This window comes from Buteo buteo, chromosome 3 (assembly GCF_964188355.1).
Source record: "Buteo buteo chromosome 3, bButBut1.hap1.1, whole genome shotgun sequence".
NCBI lineage: Eukaryota > Metazoa > Chordata > Aves > Accipitriformes > Accipitridae > Buteo > Buteo buteo.
Window position 1 is genome coordinate 33,870,324 of NC_134173.1, and position 14,809 is coordinate 33,885,132.

At 34.4% G+C, this 14,809-nt stretch overlaps 1 protein-coding gene across 1 annotated transcript in view; it reads left to right on the forward strand.

The window, feature by feature from the left end:
- SNTG1 (syntrophin gamma 1) overlaps positions 1–14,809 on the forward strand; it is a 349,189-nt gene that overhangs the window by 311,746 nt on the left and 22,634 nt on the right. Inside the window, exons 15-16 of the mRNA XM_075023274.1 lie at positions 7,269–7,421; positions 13,426–13,518. Of these exons, the coding sequence (XP_074879375.1) occupies positions 7,269–7,421; positions 13,426–13,518 (246 nt within the window). The remainder of the gene's footprint in view (positions 1–7,268; positions 7,422–13,425; positions 13,519–14,809) is intronic.

The window sequence follows — 14,809 nt, forward strand, 5'->3', positions numbered from 1 at the left end:
GGCCCTGTGTGTTAAAGACATTAATGTTTCTGTAAATGTACAGTACCATGTAAGAGCCTTTTTTGAAAGCAAAGAGGCAGTGTTACTAGGTGCATTAGAAATGCCACTGTATAAAGGCTTGTTAACTTTTTATTTGATTCAGAAAAGGAAGGACAAACAATATTTGAAATGGAAAGTCATTAAGTAAGGCTTTTTATATTTCCCTTTAACTTTAGAGGGGTTTCTTTTATATTTTAAAGAAAAAACCCGCCTTTTTGACATTTTTTATGCAATATTAGGATAGTATAAAAACTGTCACATTTTGGGGAAAAAATGAGTCAGTTGTGTTGGGCTGGGGCTGCCAATCTCAGAGTCTGATCCTGTTTCCTGGAAGAAATAACAAGATAAACACACAGAGGAAAAGAAAAAGAATAACAGTTACAGAAAATATATGTTTAATGACTCCTGCAACCTCTCTGTTGGTTAAAGGCATCAGCTTTTCCTTCTTCTAAGAAATTGCTTTTTGCTGCTTGTCTAGTTATGAGACTGACAGTGATGTTGCAACATCCTTGAAAGGCAAAGCCAAATTCAACTGTTAACATAAGAAAAAAAGGAATGATGAAAAAGAACAGAAATAAGATGTGAAATATAAATATTGAATGAGGATACTCAGGAAAGACAAGTATATGTCTTACATCTCAGATGTTCAAGATTTACCCAAAGTTTGAGAAAGTTTCCTTTCATTGACTTGGTCTAATCAGGGCATTTCTCAAGGTTGGAGTGATGCATTATTTCAGTATTTTATCTGGTAATATGTTCTGATACCTCATTTTTGGTAGATTTTGTGTAGAATTTTTCTCTAATTTGTCAATTGTATTTTATTTTTTGGTCACATTCTTTAATTATTTGAGGTTTTTTCCTGTCTTTCTTTCTATTTCAATAATTAAATTTAACATAAGATGTTGCAGTTTTACTGCATAAAGAATTTAGGTTCGTCTCTTCCTATACACCATGGGGATGGAGCAGGTTCAGAATGAAATCTTCAGAATGGTAACAGCCAAATTTTGCCCAATTTTTCAGTAGATCTTAACTTGTATTTTTTGTCAAGGGCAGAAAAAGTTTCCTTCCATCCCTGAAGCAGTCATTGCCATTCCAAAGAACAGAGGCCCCAGAGCAGCCCAAAAAGCAGTTTCAGGGGATGGTTCTGCTTGTCTGTTTATTTCTTTGTTCTTAACATGGACAAACCAATTTCATTCCTTTTCCTAATTTATTTCACAGAACTGACTCAGCTGTTTTAACTATAATGTGAAAAAAAAAAATATCCTCAGGCAGGCAGCTAACATGGAAGAAAACCCAACCACAATTATTTAAATTTGAAAAAGCTGTAAACAAGGGCTCAGAATGAAATGATAGGATCACTCTTTAGCATTGCTATCTATTATCATTACGTTTACTCTTCTGGGATCTGTTGTTAAACTTAATTTCCATCAAATAATGGCTCAAAGTTTGGAGAGGTAGAAAACCTTAATAACTCTCCAAAGAGATGATCAGCACATTTTTTAACCTGTGTTTGTAATTACATTAGTCTCTGATTTTTCTTTAGCAGAACATAACGACCAATGCTTCTCTGGAAACTATTAGAATATTTTCCTTCCCCAAAAGATTAGTCTGTTTTATGAAAATTTTGAAAATTTTCCTCATATGGCATTAAAATAAACACATATCTGAGTGGAGGTCCTTAAGAATTATGGCACTGGCTCAGGAGAAACCTGTGTAGAGACTCTTGCTCTGATACAGATGAGGGTCATTGAGACTGCATCATCTTTTAATCAGGTAGAATAGGAAATTAATTTTCCTATTCAGGCAGAAGAGGAAAGCAATTCAAGCTTACTGCTCTACCTAATAGGTTACAGGGAATAAACATTTCTATTTCTCTCAAGCAACCAGACAGATCTTTCTAATGGAAGTTTAATTGAAACTGAAATTTATCCTGTAATTATAATTATTTTTCCACTTGAGAAAACACATTTTCATAAAATTTGGACATTAAAAAATATTTCATCCCATTTTAATTTAGCTGGCATTCTGTGTTTATTTAACTGCATATATATATACACACACACATGCAATTTCAACATTTTTCTTACTTTTTTTAACATTAAAATACAGAAGAATGCAAATAAGATGAGATGTGTACAAACATGTGCATGCCTGCATAGGTAATTTTTTTGCTTTATTTCTTGATTATCGAGGATATGTTGGAGAAGCAGTATCTTTTTTTTTCAGTCTGGAGTGAATCTGTTCCCTGCTGCCTGTAAATGCTATTAGAACCATCTCCATAGCAACTAATGGTGATACTCAAGAAAAGTGTTACCAAAGTTTCAGATAAAGAAGTAGATCATTAGAATCCCTTAGAAAGAAGGATGTATGTTTATGTAGATGGAGCTGATAAGTGGAAGGAGACACAAACAGTAAAATAATCAGGGCACTGATGCCAGCACGAGTAAAAGCATGATGTGATTACTTTTTACAGTCACCTTGGAGTCATTGCACTCTTGAATTGATGGCAGAATGCTTTTTATCTTCAAAGAGTTTAGGTGCTAGGTTTGAATCTTGGTTATGATAGGACAGATTTCTTTTTGCAGGACAGTCTAAACTAGTCAACAAAGAAAGCAGGTTTAGTTTTTTTTCTCATCTGTGTATTACTAAGAATTATTATACTTAACATCACAAACATTAATATTTGCCTCATTTTAACAGCTGAAATTAAATTATCTTAAAAGTCAAGGTCTGTTTTGTCTCTTTAGGTACACAACTCTGATTAGGATGGTTTTGAACATCTTACATGAATTGTTGTTCATGTCAAAAACTGCTAACCAGTATCACTAATATTTACAGTTCCATTGCCAAATTACTCTGTATATTACATACAATTTTACTGGTAAACCAGACTTCCAGACAGTTTGTGAGCACCTCCTGGGTAAAAATCATGCCATGATCATGAAACTGGTAGACGTAGCTTTGTTTTCTGTTGCACAGACCTTTGTAGAAGAGAACAACTCAACTCTCACTGACTATAGTAAAAGTTGAGGGTCTCTTGCATCTTAGCCATTTTAAATAATAATGAAAATATGAGTATTTAATGCATTCATCGTACATAAAATGAAAGGACACAAGTAATGGAAAAGGAGCAGTGCTGCTTCTGGAGAGGGCAGTCTTTCAAAAGAGAAAAGATTACCTCTGCAGAAGAGAAGGCGATGTCACTACTTAGTGATAAAGAAGCATTCTGCCTTAATTTGAAAGGACCTGCCTAATGAGCCATGCTTGGCTCCCTTAGACAAATTTATTACTCTCACTTAACATGGACATCATTATTAATTAGGCAAGCAGGAGTCATACCATCCTGTCAGCAGAGATGCTGGATTACCCTGAAGCTGGGTGTAAGCCAAGGACTTTCCTCACAGCCCATCCTTCAGCAGCACTACTTTCCTTCCAGTAGGGAATTAGCATACTGATACAAGTTTTGTGACTGTTCCTCTTCAGAGAATCTTTATTAATTCACATTGAGAACATCAGGGACAAATGGTACAGCTAATCATTAGCAGTATGAAAGAGTTCTTAAAAAAAATCGACACGAAATTGGCTCCTGTCCATCATTGACTAGTAAGTGATTATAAAAATACAGGGTCATAGCAGATTCTTAAACGAGTAGAATGGCATTTTATATTTTAGCTGAAATAACCATTTGGTAAAAGTTAATTAATGAAGATGCCTACTTGATCCAGACCTGTCTTTGAGACTCCTGACAAGTTTATCTTAAATTTGCAGAGGCTTTTGGACAATTCTCAGTTGGATTCCTAAGAAAAAATTTTGCTTCAAATGCCTACCTTTACAAGGACATTTGGATAGCTATCTTTTAGCTACATATTGTCTACATATTGTTTCCTGCAGTTATCCATTGTAGAAATGGAAACATGGTTAGATCTGTGAATTTGGAATAGAGATTTCACTTTTTAAATGCCTGAGAACAAATGAAAAACTAAAGAAAGATCTTGCAGCAAAAAGGAACAGAAGCAGTACTAAGGGGAGCCTTGTACCAAATTATTTTTACAAGCAGAATGAAATACCACTAAGAAGGAAAGGAATACCTCATATGCATGTCAGCAATTTTTTAAAAACTAAAGTACAACATTTAATTATATTTGACTTGAACTTTCCTTACCATGGACTTAACCATACACATGGATCTATCACAAGTACATACATTAGAACTAGTCAAAAAATGAAATTATTATTCTGTGGAAAATTATTATTTCTGTGGACATGTTGAATTTTGTTTTTATTCCAAATAAGAACTTCACAAAACGTAGATTCCACTAATTAATTAGTACATTATGTGTGGTGTTTGTCACAATATGATGTAGGAGTTGAAATATTCTAAAATTTTAATATGTAAACCACTGAGGGGAAATGCTACCTAGTATTGATTAGATCTTTTCTAAATCAACGAATGTTCTAATTTTCAGATTTAAATAGCAAAAACATGGATTAATACTATAGAACCCATTTAGCTCTTCTTTCTGTTTTCATCCTCTAGGTTTGATGTAATGCTTAGTAAAAGCTAGTACAAATATTGGTAGCAGTATTGATAATAAAATACACAAGCTTTTATTTAATGACTTCAAAGACGTTTCTGAAATTTTTATATTTTTCAAACACATTTTAACAGAGATCAATCTCAGTAAAACTTTTAACATTTCATTTTTCACAGTCTACACGACAACTCATCCCTTTTTCATAGCGAGCATATTCTTCTCAATAGGAAAAAGCCTGTGAGAATGGGAGAGTCTAACAATGTGATTTAAAAGCATCAAACCTTAACTGTGCCCAGCTAAATAGAGATATGCATTCTGGAACTGAGCACTGCACTAAACTTCCTCCCATTCAAAAACAAGGACTATAACTTCAGTTGCTTTAATGACAGTGATCCTGTGATGTCACATAGTGCCATAGTCTTTCAAATAAGGTTTAAGAGTTAGCATTAGTAATAATTAATTGTTCTCTACTGACTGTTGTCAAGAATAGGTGAAGATGAATTTAAAATATTTTTAGTTTCTTCTGAGGTTGTAACTATGAAGAACTAAAACCTTCCCTCGGAAAGATATGTACCTTACACACAAGTTTTGTCAGACCCCATGCTGACTAGGTCCATTTGATTATGGACCAACAGGCCCATTCAATCAGGTGTAGCTCTGGGAGGATTATAAGTTTAAGAGCCCACTTAAGACCTGTTAGAGAAGTGCTGTTATACTATACAAAGTAGCTTTTCTTCCCTGGAGGAGAGAGGATCAACCAATGCTTTTACTTATCCAGTTCCTGTTGATGGGGTTTGTATAGTTAGGTGCTGGATGGTGTTTTATGTTGCTACACACATCCACAAAATTAAACATTTGTCACAGTGCTGTTGCTCTGTGCGCTTTGAGGCTGAGTGAGCATGCAATAGAGCATAGGTGTCATTAACAGCAACCTAAAAATTATGACCTCTTTTTTGAATGCTGGTCAAAACATACTGTGAGCAGAATTGACTTTAGCAGAAGGGCCTGAGTGGAAAGAAGAAAAAAAAAAGAGGCAAAAGTATTTGCCATAGGACATAGTCTATTATTTAGCTACATCTACCTAGTTCAACTACACAACTCTCTGAACACTCAGGAAAAAAAATATCTGTGAGAATATTAATTTTTTGGGGAAATACTGTTTTTAAGATCTAACAACCTGTGTTCATTCTGATTTTTCCATCCATAACTTAATGCTATTGAGCTACTAAGCCTACGACTTGATGAAAGTAAGGAAGGGGATTGTTCCACAGTGACTGGTCATTTTAAAATCTGAGAAACTGATTTTTATGATGGTGATTGCAAAGAGAGGGTATGTTGCCTCCATATCTGATTCTTCTAGAAACTGTAAAGCAGTTTTGAACCAGGAGCATTCATGAATGCAAGCTGTACTGGCTTTCTTGAGCAGGTCTGTCACCTGTCTACTGAATGAAAAGAAAGAGGAAAACAGGGCTTACCCTAGCATTGCCTACTTATCTGCCTGAAAGCAATAGTTTCATACAGATTCCTGTTTTGTATATTTCCATTCTTGGTCAGCTTTAAGGTCCTGGTTCTCTGCCCTAGAGAGAGCTGGCTTGAACAATGCAAGGTGCTCTTCCAGCTTGTATCAGCTGGTTATGGTCCCCTCAAGCTATTCAAGTTGTGTGTAACCAGAAGGCAATACTGTCCTGTGAGTCTCATTTACTGATCTCAGCTGTGCCCTCTGCTATGGGGTAGCATTGTGGAAATTGTGCCCAAGCTACATATACCCAAATTGCCAGATGCATTTGCAAGGGCACCTGGTGAGCTTGTGGCTTGTGACAGCTGCTTTGCCATAGTAGGGACAAAATTAATTAAAACTGTTTCTGCAAGTGTATTTTTCACAAGGATGAATTGCATGCCAGAATTTTAGCACAAGCATCCTGTATTTAATAAAAAAAAAAAAATATAGGAAAAACATTTTACTGATGGATTTCCTGATTAACTTGGTTATTCTTTGATTTAGTGCCAATTATAAATGCTAGCAATCATTAAATATTTATTACCTGATATCCATTGTGTGGTGGTGTGTTGAAAGTAAAGCCAAAAGTAACTTCCTCCTCCAGGTCCAAAGCCAGCAACCTAACCACTGGCAGCCACTATAGTCTCTATTGGCAGTATGCAGCTATAGACAAATTTTGTGTTGGATTTTGTAAGCCACCAGAAATATGAACTTGTTTTGTCCAGCTTCTATAGGGAAAATAGGACAGATAGACTTTTCATACTGCTCAAATAAATCTCTTGCTTCCTTTGGCCAGCCTTCCAGAGTAGGGTGGGTGAGTCAAATAGGTCAGAGAAGCTGGTATTTGTGTTCCTCTCACTTGAATAGAAGGTGGACACATTTTATACATTTTATCTAATTTAAAAGTGCATAGCTGATAACATTTTTGAGAAGTGATTTCTTAAAATATTGGAAGTTATACCAGAATCGCTATGTCGTTCTGTACCATTCTGAATATAGGTGTCCTGTTTAAAATTCATTGAAATGTCAATGTTTAGACCAAAGCCCTAATTTTCAGTTCCTCAGCTCTCAGTAGTTACTACAATGTTTTATTATTAAAGATGCCATTTAAAAATGCTAGGTTTGAGGCATAGATGTTTGCAATTAAAAATATTAATTGATGTATTCCAGATAATATAACTTAAGGTTTTTATCAGGACAGTGATCTACTGGACCGACGGAAACATTGCTTCAGTGTCCAGTCTGAGTCTGGAGAAGATCTTTACTTTTCTGTGGAGCTAGAGTCTGACCTAACACTATGGGAAAAAGCCTTCCAAACAGCAACTTTTTTAGAAGTTGAACGGATACAGGTGAGAACAACTACCTTGATGATTACCTTTTGGTACATTAATAAATTAGGTCTATGTGCAATTTAAGAAATTCTCCGACCTTCTGCAGCTCTCAAATTATTATTGTTTTATGTATGTAATTCCATAAAAACCCTTTTGGTGTTCCCAAAGAGCTTGCAGTCTAACCTTCAGAGAAGATTACCTCAAATACAATCTTGGAGTTATTATGACTAGGTGATACATACTTGTTAACTAAAGTTCATGGACAGAAGAGAAAAAACATTCCATAAATCAGGGACAAAACCAGCTGTTTAGATATTTTTACATACTGTTTTACATGCTACTTTATTTGTTATTGGATAACATAAGAGAAGATTGCAGGAATTAAATTGTCCTTGTAATAATCAGGAATGCGAGTACACCAAGTGAGAGTACTTACTGGATGCAAGCAAGAACAAAATTGTACCTCAAATATATTATTCTTTTTTCACACATTTCTTGTTTCTTGTGTATTTACTCGATTGTCAGATGACAGAGCAGAGATGGATGACATTCAGGTACAGATTACTAGCAAAATTTTATAGCAAAATTACATATCGGTGTGTTTTAAGATAAATCTGTTTTTCTTACATGACCAAAAAGTCATGGTTTTTTTGTTTAAAATAGGAGAGAAAAAAAAAATCCCACCACAATTATAATTCACCTAATCCTAGTTGTCATATTGATGTACAAATCATAAAAAATGCATGTGGTTGGAACAGCTTTAGTTGATGTTGCCATGAGTTACTCTGTATACACACCTACAAAAGTCGTATTAGTGTATTAGCATATTAGCCTCTGCATGTATTGGCTAATGCTCACTTTCCCTGCACTCATTTTTTGCATCCTTCTGGGAATGCAAGCTCTGACAGTTTTTTATTTAGACAAATTGTTGGTTATATATTAGCCCTCTTCTGACCTATAAACCAACACATGCAGATGGACTGAATTAGTGTATACTCATGATGATCCATTTTGCAAAAACTACACTGCTGTCAATTTTAATGCATATTACCTTTGTTGGAGGAGGAGTTGAAGAAGGTTCAAGTTTTATCTTTATGTTCATGCACTCTGCTGCCTTTTACAGGAGCTATTCTTACCTTTTGAACTCTCATTGTTGTGCTGAAATATGTAAGTGTAGTTTTTCTGTATAAAAATTGCATCAATATATAGCCTCTTCTACTAAATATTTGAGATGCTTTGTCTTTCTTATATAACTGACTGCAACATTGTTTGTAGAAGCACTACTGTGCCATCAGTAAAAGCATATATGGCAATTTTCTTGAATAACTTTTAGCCCAGAAGCCACTTCATATTTGCTCTTCTCTAATATTGATTCATACTGTAGGAATCCTAGTTTAGAGTTTTCTTTTGGGTTTTAGAATTACATTTATTCAAAATTGCTCCCATGTTTCCCAAAAAGAATTTCCCTAATAATCTTAACCTCAGATTAATCTTAACATTTCCACCCTTCTTTTCACTCTACTGATGTTCAGAGTACAATTATGAACTCAGTGTAATGATTTCCTGAGATTGATTGATTATAACAAATCTGTGAAGGTGGACAAACAGGCTACTCATGATAGATTATTATTGTGGAACTCACAGTTATGATTTCACCTTTTTTTCTTTATTTTCTTGCCTTTCTATATCTCAGTTTGGAAAAAAAAATAGAATATTAATTTTTAATATAACTGGTCTTGGCCTCCTCATTTTTCTTTCAGCAATCTGTTACTGCTTTCATCCACCAATTTGCAGATTCAAATAAAATCTGGTTTGACTAAGTAGTGGTATAATTTGTCTCTGACAAGTTCTTTCATTGCTGTGTGAGAAAAAAAGGTGACACGTTCAAAATCGAGATATCAACTGTACATTTTTACTAAAATTGTGGTTTAGGCAATCAAAATTATATGAATATTCATATTTTATGTGAATGATAATCTAGCTGTGTGCAGGTTTGTCTTACTATGAAATCATATAATTTTGAATATATATCTGCAGTTTAAAACTGTCATTTAAAATTATTCAAATGTCTTGTGGACTATTCCATAATCACACAAATAATAACAGAGTTCCTCAATGACTGTAAATTGGCATTAACCTCCATGAGAGGTTAATCACGGCCCTATTCTGATGTAATTCTAAAGAATACATTACTAATTAAAATATTTTAAAAATGTTCACTATAAACACGTAATAAATTTTTAAGCCTAATTCATAGCTTCTGCCAGAGGTATATCTAAAACAAAAGGGTTTTTTTAGGAAAAATATGTATTAGAGGAGAGATAGTCAAACTGATAATAGTTTAGCAATAATATGTGGTACAATACTATAGTGGTGCCATTGTGATGTGTTACAGTCACTCTTTAGTTTTCTTTAGAGTAGTAAGGGATGCTAGTCCATTTTCGTAATTACCTATTAAAAGAAAAAAAATTTAGTTGAAGTGGAGTTCCTTTTTCCTTACTATCTCACAGCATTGTTATATGAAGAATCTGAGACTACTACAGCTTGCATAATGATGTGCATTTCTATATGATTGCCAAGTTCCCTTTGTGTTCCTGCTACTTTATGCTAAAATTTTCACCACTTCCATCATGAACTTTTTTCTTGCTGTCCTTTTTTTTTGTATTGTAGTTGTTTGTTCCCTAATATAAGGATTATTGTGTAAGCTGCTTTGTGTTACAGCACTTTTAACATCTGTCTCCATTGAAGTTGAATCTGAGTTTGAAAGTCTGAATTAAATCTTGGCCTTACAGTATGGTTTCCCTTAGCTTCATTGATAGCTTACACTAGGTTTTCAACATATCATTCTTTCCATAATTTAAACTGTGTATATTGAGGGAGTAGAATCTAAGGAATAACTTTGGGTTGTCTCCTTCAGCCCCTGCCTGATCCGCTGAATTATTCATAAATCCAATTTAAGATTCTGTATTCTGTGAGAGAACAAGAAGTGAGTGTTGAAATATCTTCTGCTTATTTTGTGAGGCGGATGCTTCAGTTCTGATAAGGTTTTCATGGTATCTTTGTGAGAAATCAGCAACCAAAGCCAAACATCCACAGTATATATTATTATTAGTCACTTTTAATGATTTAAAGTGTTCGTTAAATGTATAAGAAATTTTAAATTATCAAGTCTACTGGGAAGAATTTCTGCATTTTTGTTTTCTCCAAATGTCTGAATTAAAAGACAAATTAAAGAAAATAAAGGTGAGAAAATAGAGTTAATGAGTGTCTGAAAGTTCACATTCCTACTCTCACCTGTGACCAGTATCATGTGCAAGCACATACAACACATGCATAAAGAAACGGACATTCTTCCCCAAAGAAACTAAAATCTCACTGTCCAGAGATCATTTTGTTCTCACATTTTTGCCTCTCTGAATTGTTTGGATCATGGGATATATGGTCTGAGGGTGTAGACTGGTCCTAATAAGTAAAGAACAAGTAAAGAATCAGCTGTTCCTGGTGGTCTGCACTCTACAGTACAGTTTCTTCCTACTGATAACCACATTGAGCTGAACCAGATGATATTTCTTCACAAACTGTGCACTGCCTTTTGTAGAAAGAACCTTCAGTCTGGGAAGCAGGTTGCTTTTTCAATGCAGCATTGAACCAAGACTGATACATCCTGTTTCTCATAAATCATCTCAGTGAGGTTAATTAGCCCAGGCACAGTACTGTGCTTAAGCAGAGGTAGCTGTGCCAGCTCAGTGTGGTGCTGCAATGTGCATTGTAGGTTGACCTCTGGTATTGAGGTGGGACGTCAGATGAGTTAGATGGCAATACATATTTTAAATCTGAGATACAGTCTCCTTGCCAAATTTTAATTCTCAGTGAAGACTCTATGTTCTAGATAACTTGGAGGTCTACAAATAAAAATGTAGTTTGCATCTTGTAGGAAGTTAGCGAGATAATCATACAAAACTGTACATTTTTTGCTTTGCATGCAAAACCTGAACATTTTTGCATATGTAAATTCATTAAGTAGCAAGTCACTGTGAAATATATTACTTTACACTCTTTTCTTCTACTAATGAGATGTTACCAAAGGCAATAACCTCTCCTTTTCTAACAACACTGATTTACGATCAAAGTTTACATATTCATAGCAGTTTCATGGTGTAGCTGCTCCAAAAAAAAAAAAGCCACTTTTATTTGCTGATATAAACACAAATACCATATGACTGCAACACCACAGAGCTGAATCACTGGTTTTGTAATTAAAAATTTGGGGGGCTTATGCATTAATAGTTATAATCATGAGTTACAAGCGCACCTCTATACTGTATGAATTCAGATTTTATACATGTAGTGAAGTATATAACGTTCTTTCAGTGTTAGAAGCTACAAGAATAGACCAGTCACTGCTTTCCACCCCCAACACCAGCAGTAGGAAAGCTTTCATTTACTGATGGACAGTTATAGCTTTTGAACACCTTTGGTGGATCACACAGTAACATATGATTTACTGTTACTCAGCAAAAAAAACCCGCAAAATAATCTTGTAAGGCACGTGTCATGGATTATTTTTACTTCTGAGTTATAGATGGCCATGCTTTGTCTATAGACTGTCTTAAATGCTGCTCTTGTGCCCCACTGATAACTAACAGAGAGTGTCCTTCAGCTTCAGTGAAGGATATCACTGTGTTTGAAACCTGGATTCTAGAGCTCCAAGGTGTGTGCACAAAGATTAACCAACTGTTTGTATGTAGTTGAGACCTGATTTGATCAATGAAAGCAATTCACTCAAATATTTCAGTTCCATTGAAGTGTAAGAAAGTCAAATTTAAAATAACCAAAGAATCTATATAGCTATGACCTTTTCTGTTTTCCTTCATTATGATATCTATTTCAACTCTTAAAACCTGTTAATGAGCCCTTCAGCTTCTTGCATTCTGGGGAAGACCATTTAGAATCCAGAGCCCACCCAAAGAATATATAAATAAAAGCATGCGATTTAGCCTTGATAATAAAAAATAATAATACATACTTTTGTAACACAGATAATTTAATAACTTACATTGTCCCCATGTTTACAATTTATATTTTTGTTCTTTGACACATTATAGATCATGGATGTCTTTGTTCTTATTTTGTATATTTAGTGGCTACAGCAACATTTGAAGAATATAACTCTATATCAATTAATCTGGAGGGTAAAATTTCTGTAAAATAAGAATGGTTTCTTTAAAGAATTTACATTCAGTTTGGAAATGTTTTAAATTTTTTACAGATTATGTGATGAAAAATACAAGTTTGTCATTTTGTACCTGAAGTCAGCCTTCAGGCACAACAATAGTTTTGATCCTGAAAATGACACTAATAGATGTCACACAGCATGTATTGAAGTGTGATGTTATGGAAATAAATAAAAGCATAGATTTAAAAATCATAGGATGAGAAAGTCTTTCAGGATTGCAAGGTGTCTCATAGAAACCTTTGAGATATATTGGTACACTGGCTGAAGCAAAGAAGGTATTTCATACGATTACGTCAATAGCTACATGGTATGAAATACTCCCTTCTTCACTGAGATGTAGGACAACATAAAAACACAGTAAACAGCATACAGAAGAGATATTTTACAAATGCATTTATTTTTTCTTAAAAAGGTAAAAGGAATATATTAATGTTAGAGGAAGTTGCCAGGTACCAAAACAAATAAGAGAATTAAAAAGTAATGAAACTTCCCTTTTAGCAGTTGTCATTGGTAAATCACTGAGGCAATTCTGATTATGATTTATTTTTTCCCTAATGGAAGCAAAGCCTCTTTTTACAATACTTAGAAAACTTCATCACTGATTTAAAACCTTTGATTTGCAATACACTGGCAATAAGTTGACCTATTTACACACAAATGACTTATTTCTGATAATAATTTTGAGATATATAAACATTAGAATAAAGACACAGAAATACTGGTTCTAGAAAGAATTTGAAGAAATATGTTCTGTGTTAACTACCTTCTCTGATTTTTCTTTTACAGTGCAAGACGTATGCCTGTGTTTTGGAGAGTCATCTTATGGGACTTACTATCGATTTTAGCATGGGCTTTGTCTGTTTTGATGCTGCCACAAAGGTAAAGTTCTAAGACTTGTTTCCATCACATCATTATTATTATTCTTCGTTATTTCTTATATTTTGGGATAAGTAGTGCATCCTTAAAATGTACTTCTTTTTGTTATCGCAACAGATCATCTCTTGTCAAATCTCTTGTGCTTTAGTCTAAACTCAGGGGGGATTTCTAAATTATGTGAGAAGTTGTATTCTGTTATGTGCTTGTTATTGAAAAGTCAATGCTAATATCAATATGAAACACGCATCAAGTCTTCATTCTTTAATTTCACGTGAAAGCCCAGACTGATTCAGTTTGATGTTTCTTGGTGCATCCTTGGTTTTGAGACGAAATAGTCTTGGTTTCAAGCTGATATGTGAGCTTTGAAAAGAACCTGCCTTTCTCTTCTGTTTCATGGGTGGGAGTGTGTGTTATTACAGGAATTCTCAGTTTATGTTTTAGATATTTTTTTCAGGTGTCTGTAAAAAGAGAAATCAGCCATGGTCTGTATGTCTTATGCTTTTCCCCTCAGCCTTAAAAAAGCTCAGTACAACTGATGGAATAGTTTGCTATATCAAGTGAATAATATGGCATCAATTTCCAGATTAAATTAATGCAGGTCCAAATCTCAGTAAAATCATCAAGAGCCTTCATATGTTTGCATTTGTACTAATTGCTAACAAATACTAAAATGTAAGCAGGCTTTATTGCTACTACTTGACACTGCTGTTATGGGAGAATGTGAAATATTTTTTCTGAGTTGCACTTCTCTTCAATACCTGTTTTCCTTTGAGATGCTGCAGCATTGCCACCAGCAATTGATGAAAATGCCCTTTTGTCTCCAGACTATGCTCCTATCCTCTATCTTAAGTCAACCCTTTTCACCACATTACTCCACCATTCAGAACCTTTTTACTCTTCCCACTCCATTCTACTGTTTGTTTGCACAAAGTGTGGTGAATTTAAAATTAAAATACTTGTGTATACATATTTCTTTTTGTTAAGCAAGTAGTCTTGTATGATTCATCAGTGAAATACATGACCGTCAACTTAGAAGTTATTACACAGAAAATCAGTGCAACAGAATTAAAATGCAGTGGCTCAGAAAAAAACATGTAGGTTTCCCCCACGCTCCAATAATATTATAGCAATGCTTTTGTATAAAGGTAATTTGCATCTCCTTCAAAGCTCTTGCACATGTCTGATACTCAAAAGACTTCAGACTCTTTCAAAGACATTATCTGCAGTACAAGTGTACACTAAATTTCAAATAGCAAGGAACAAGCACAACTGCCTTCATACATGTTCCCATGGC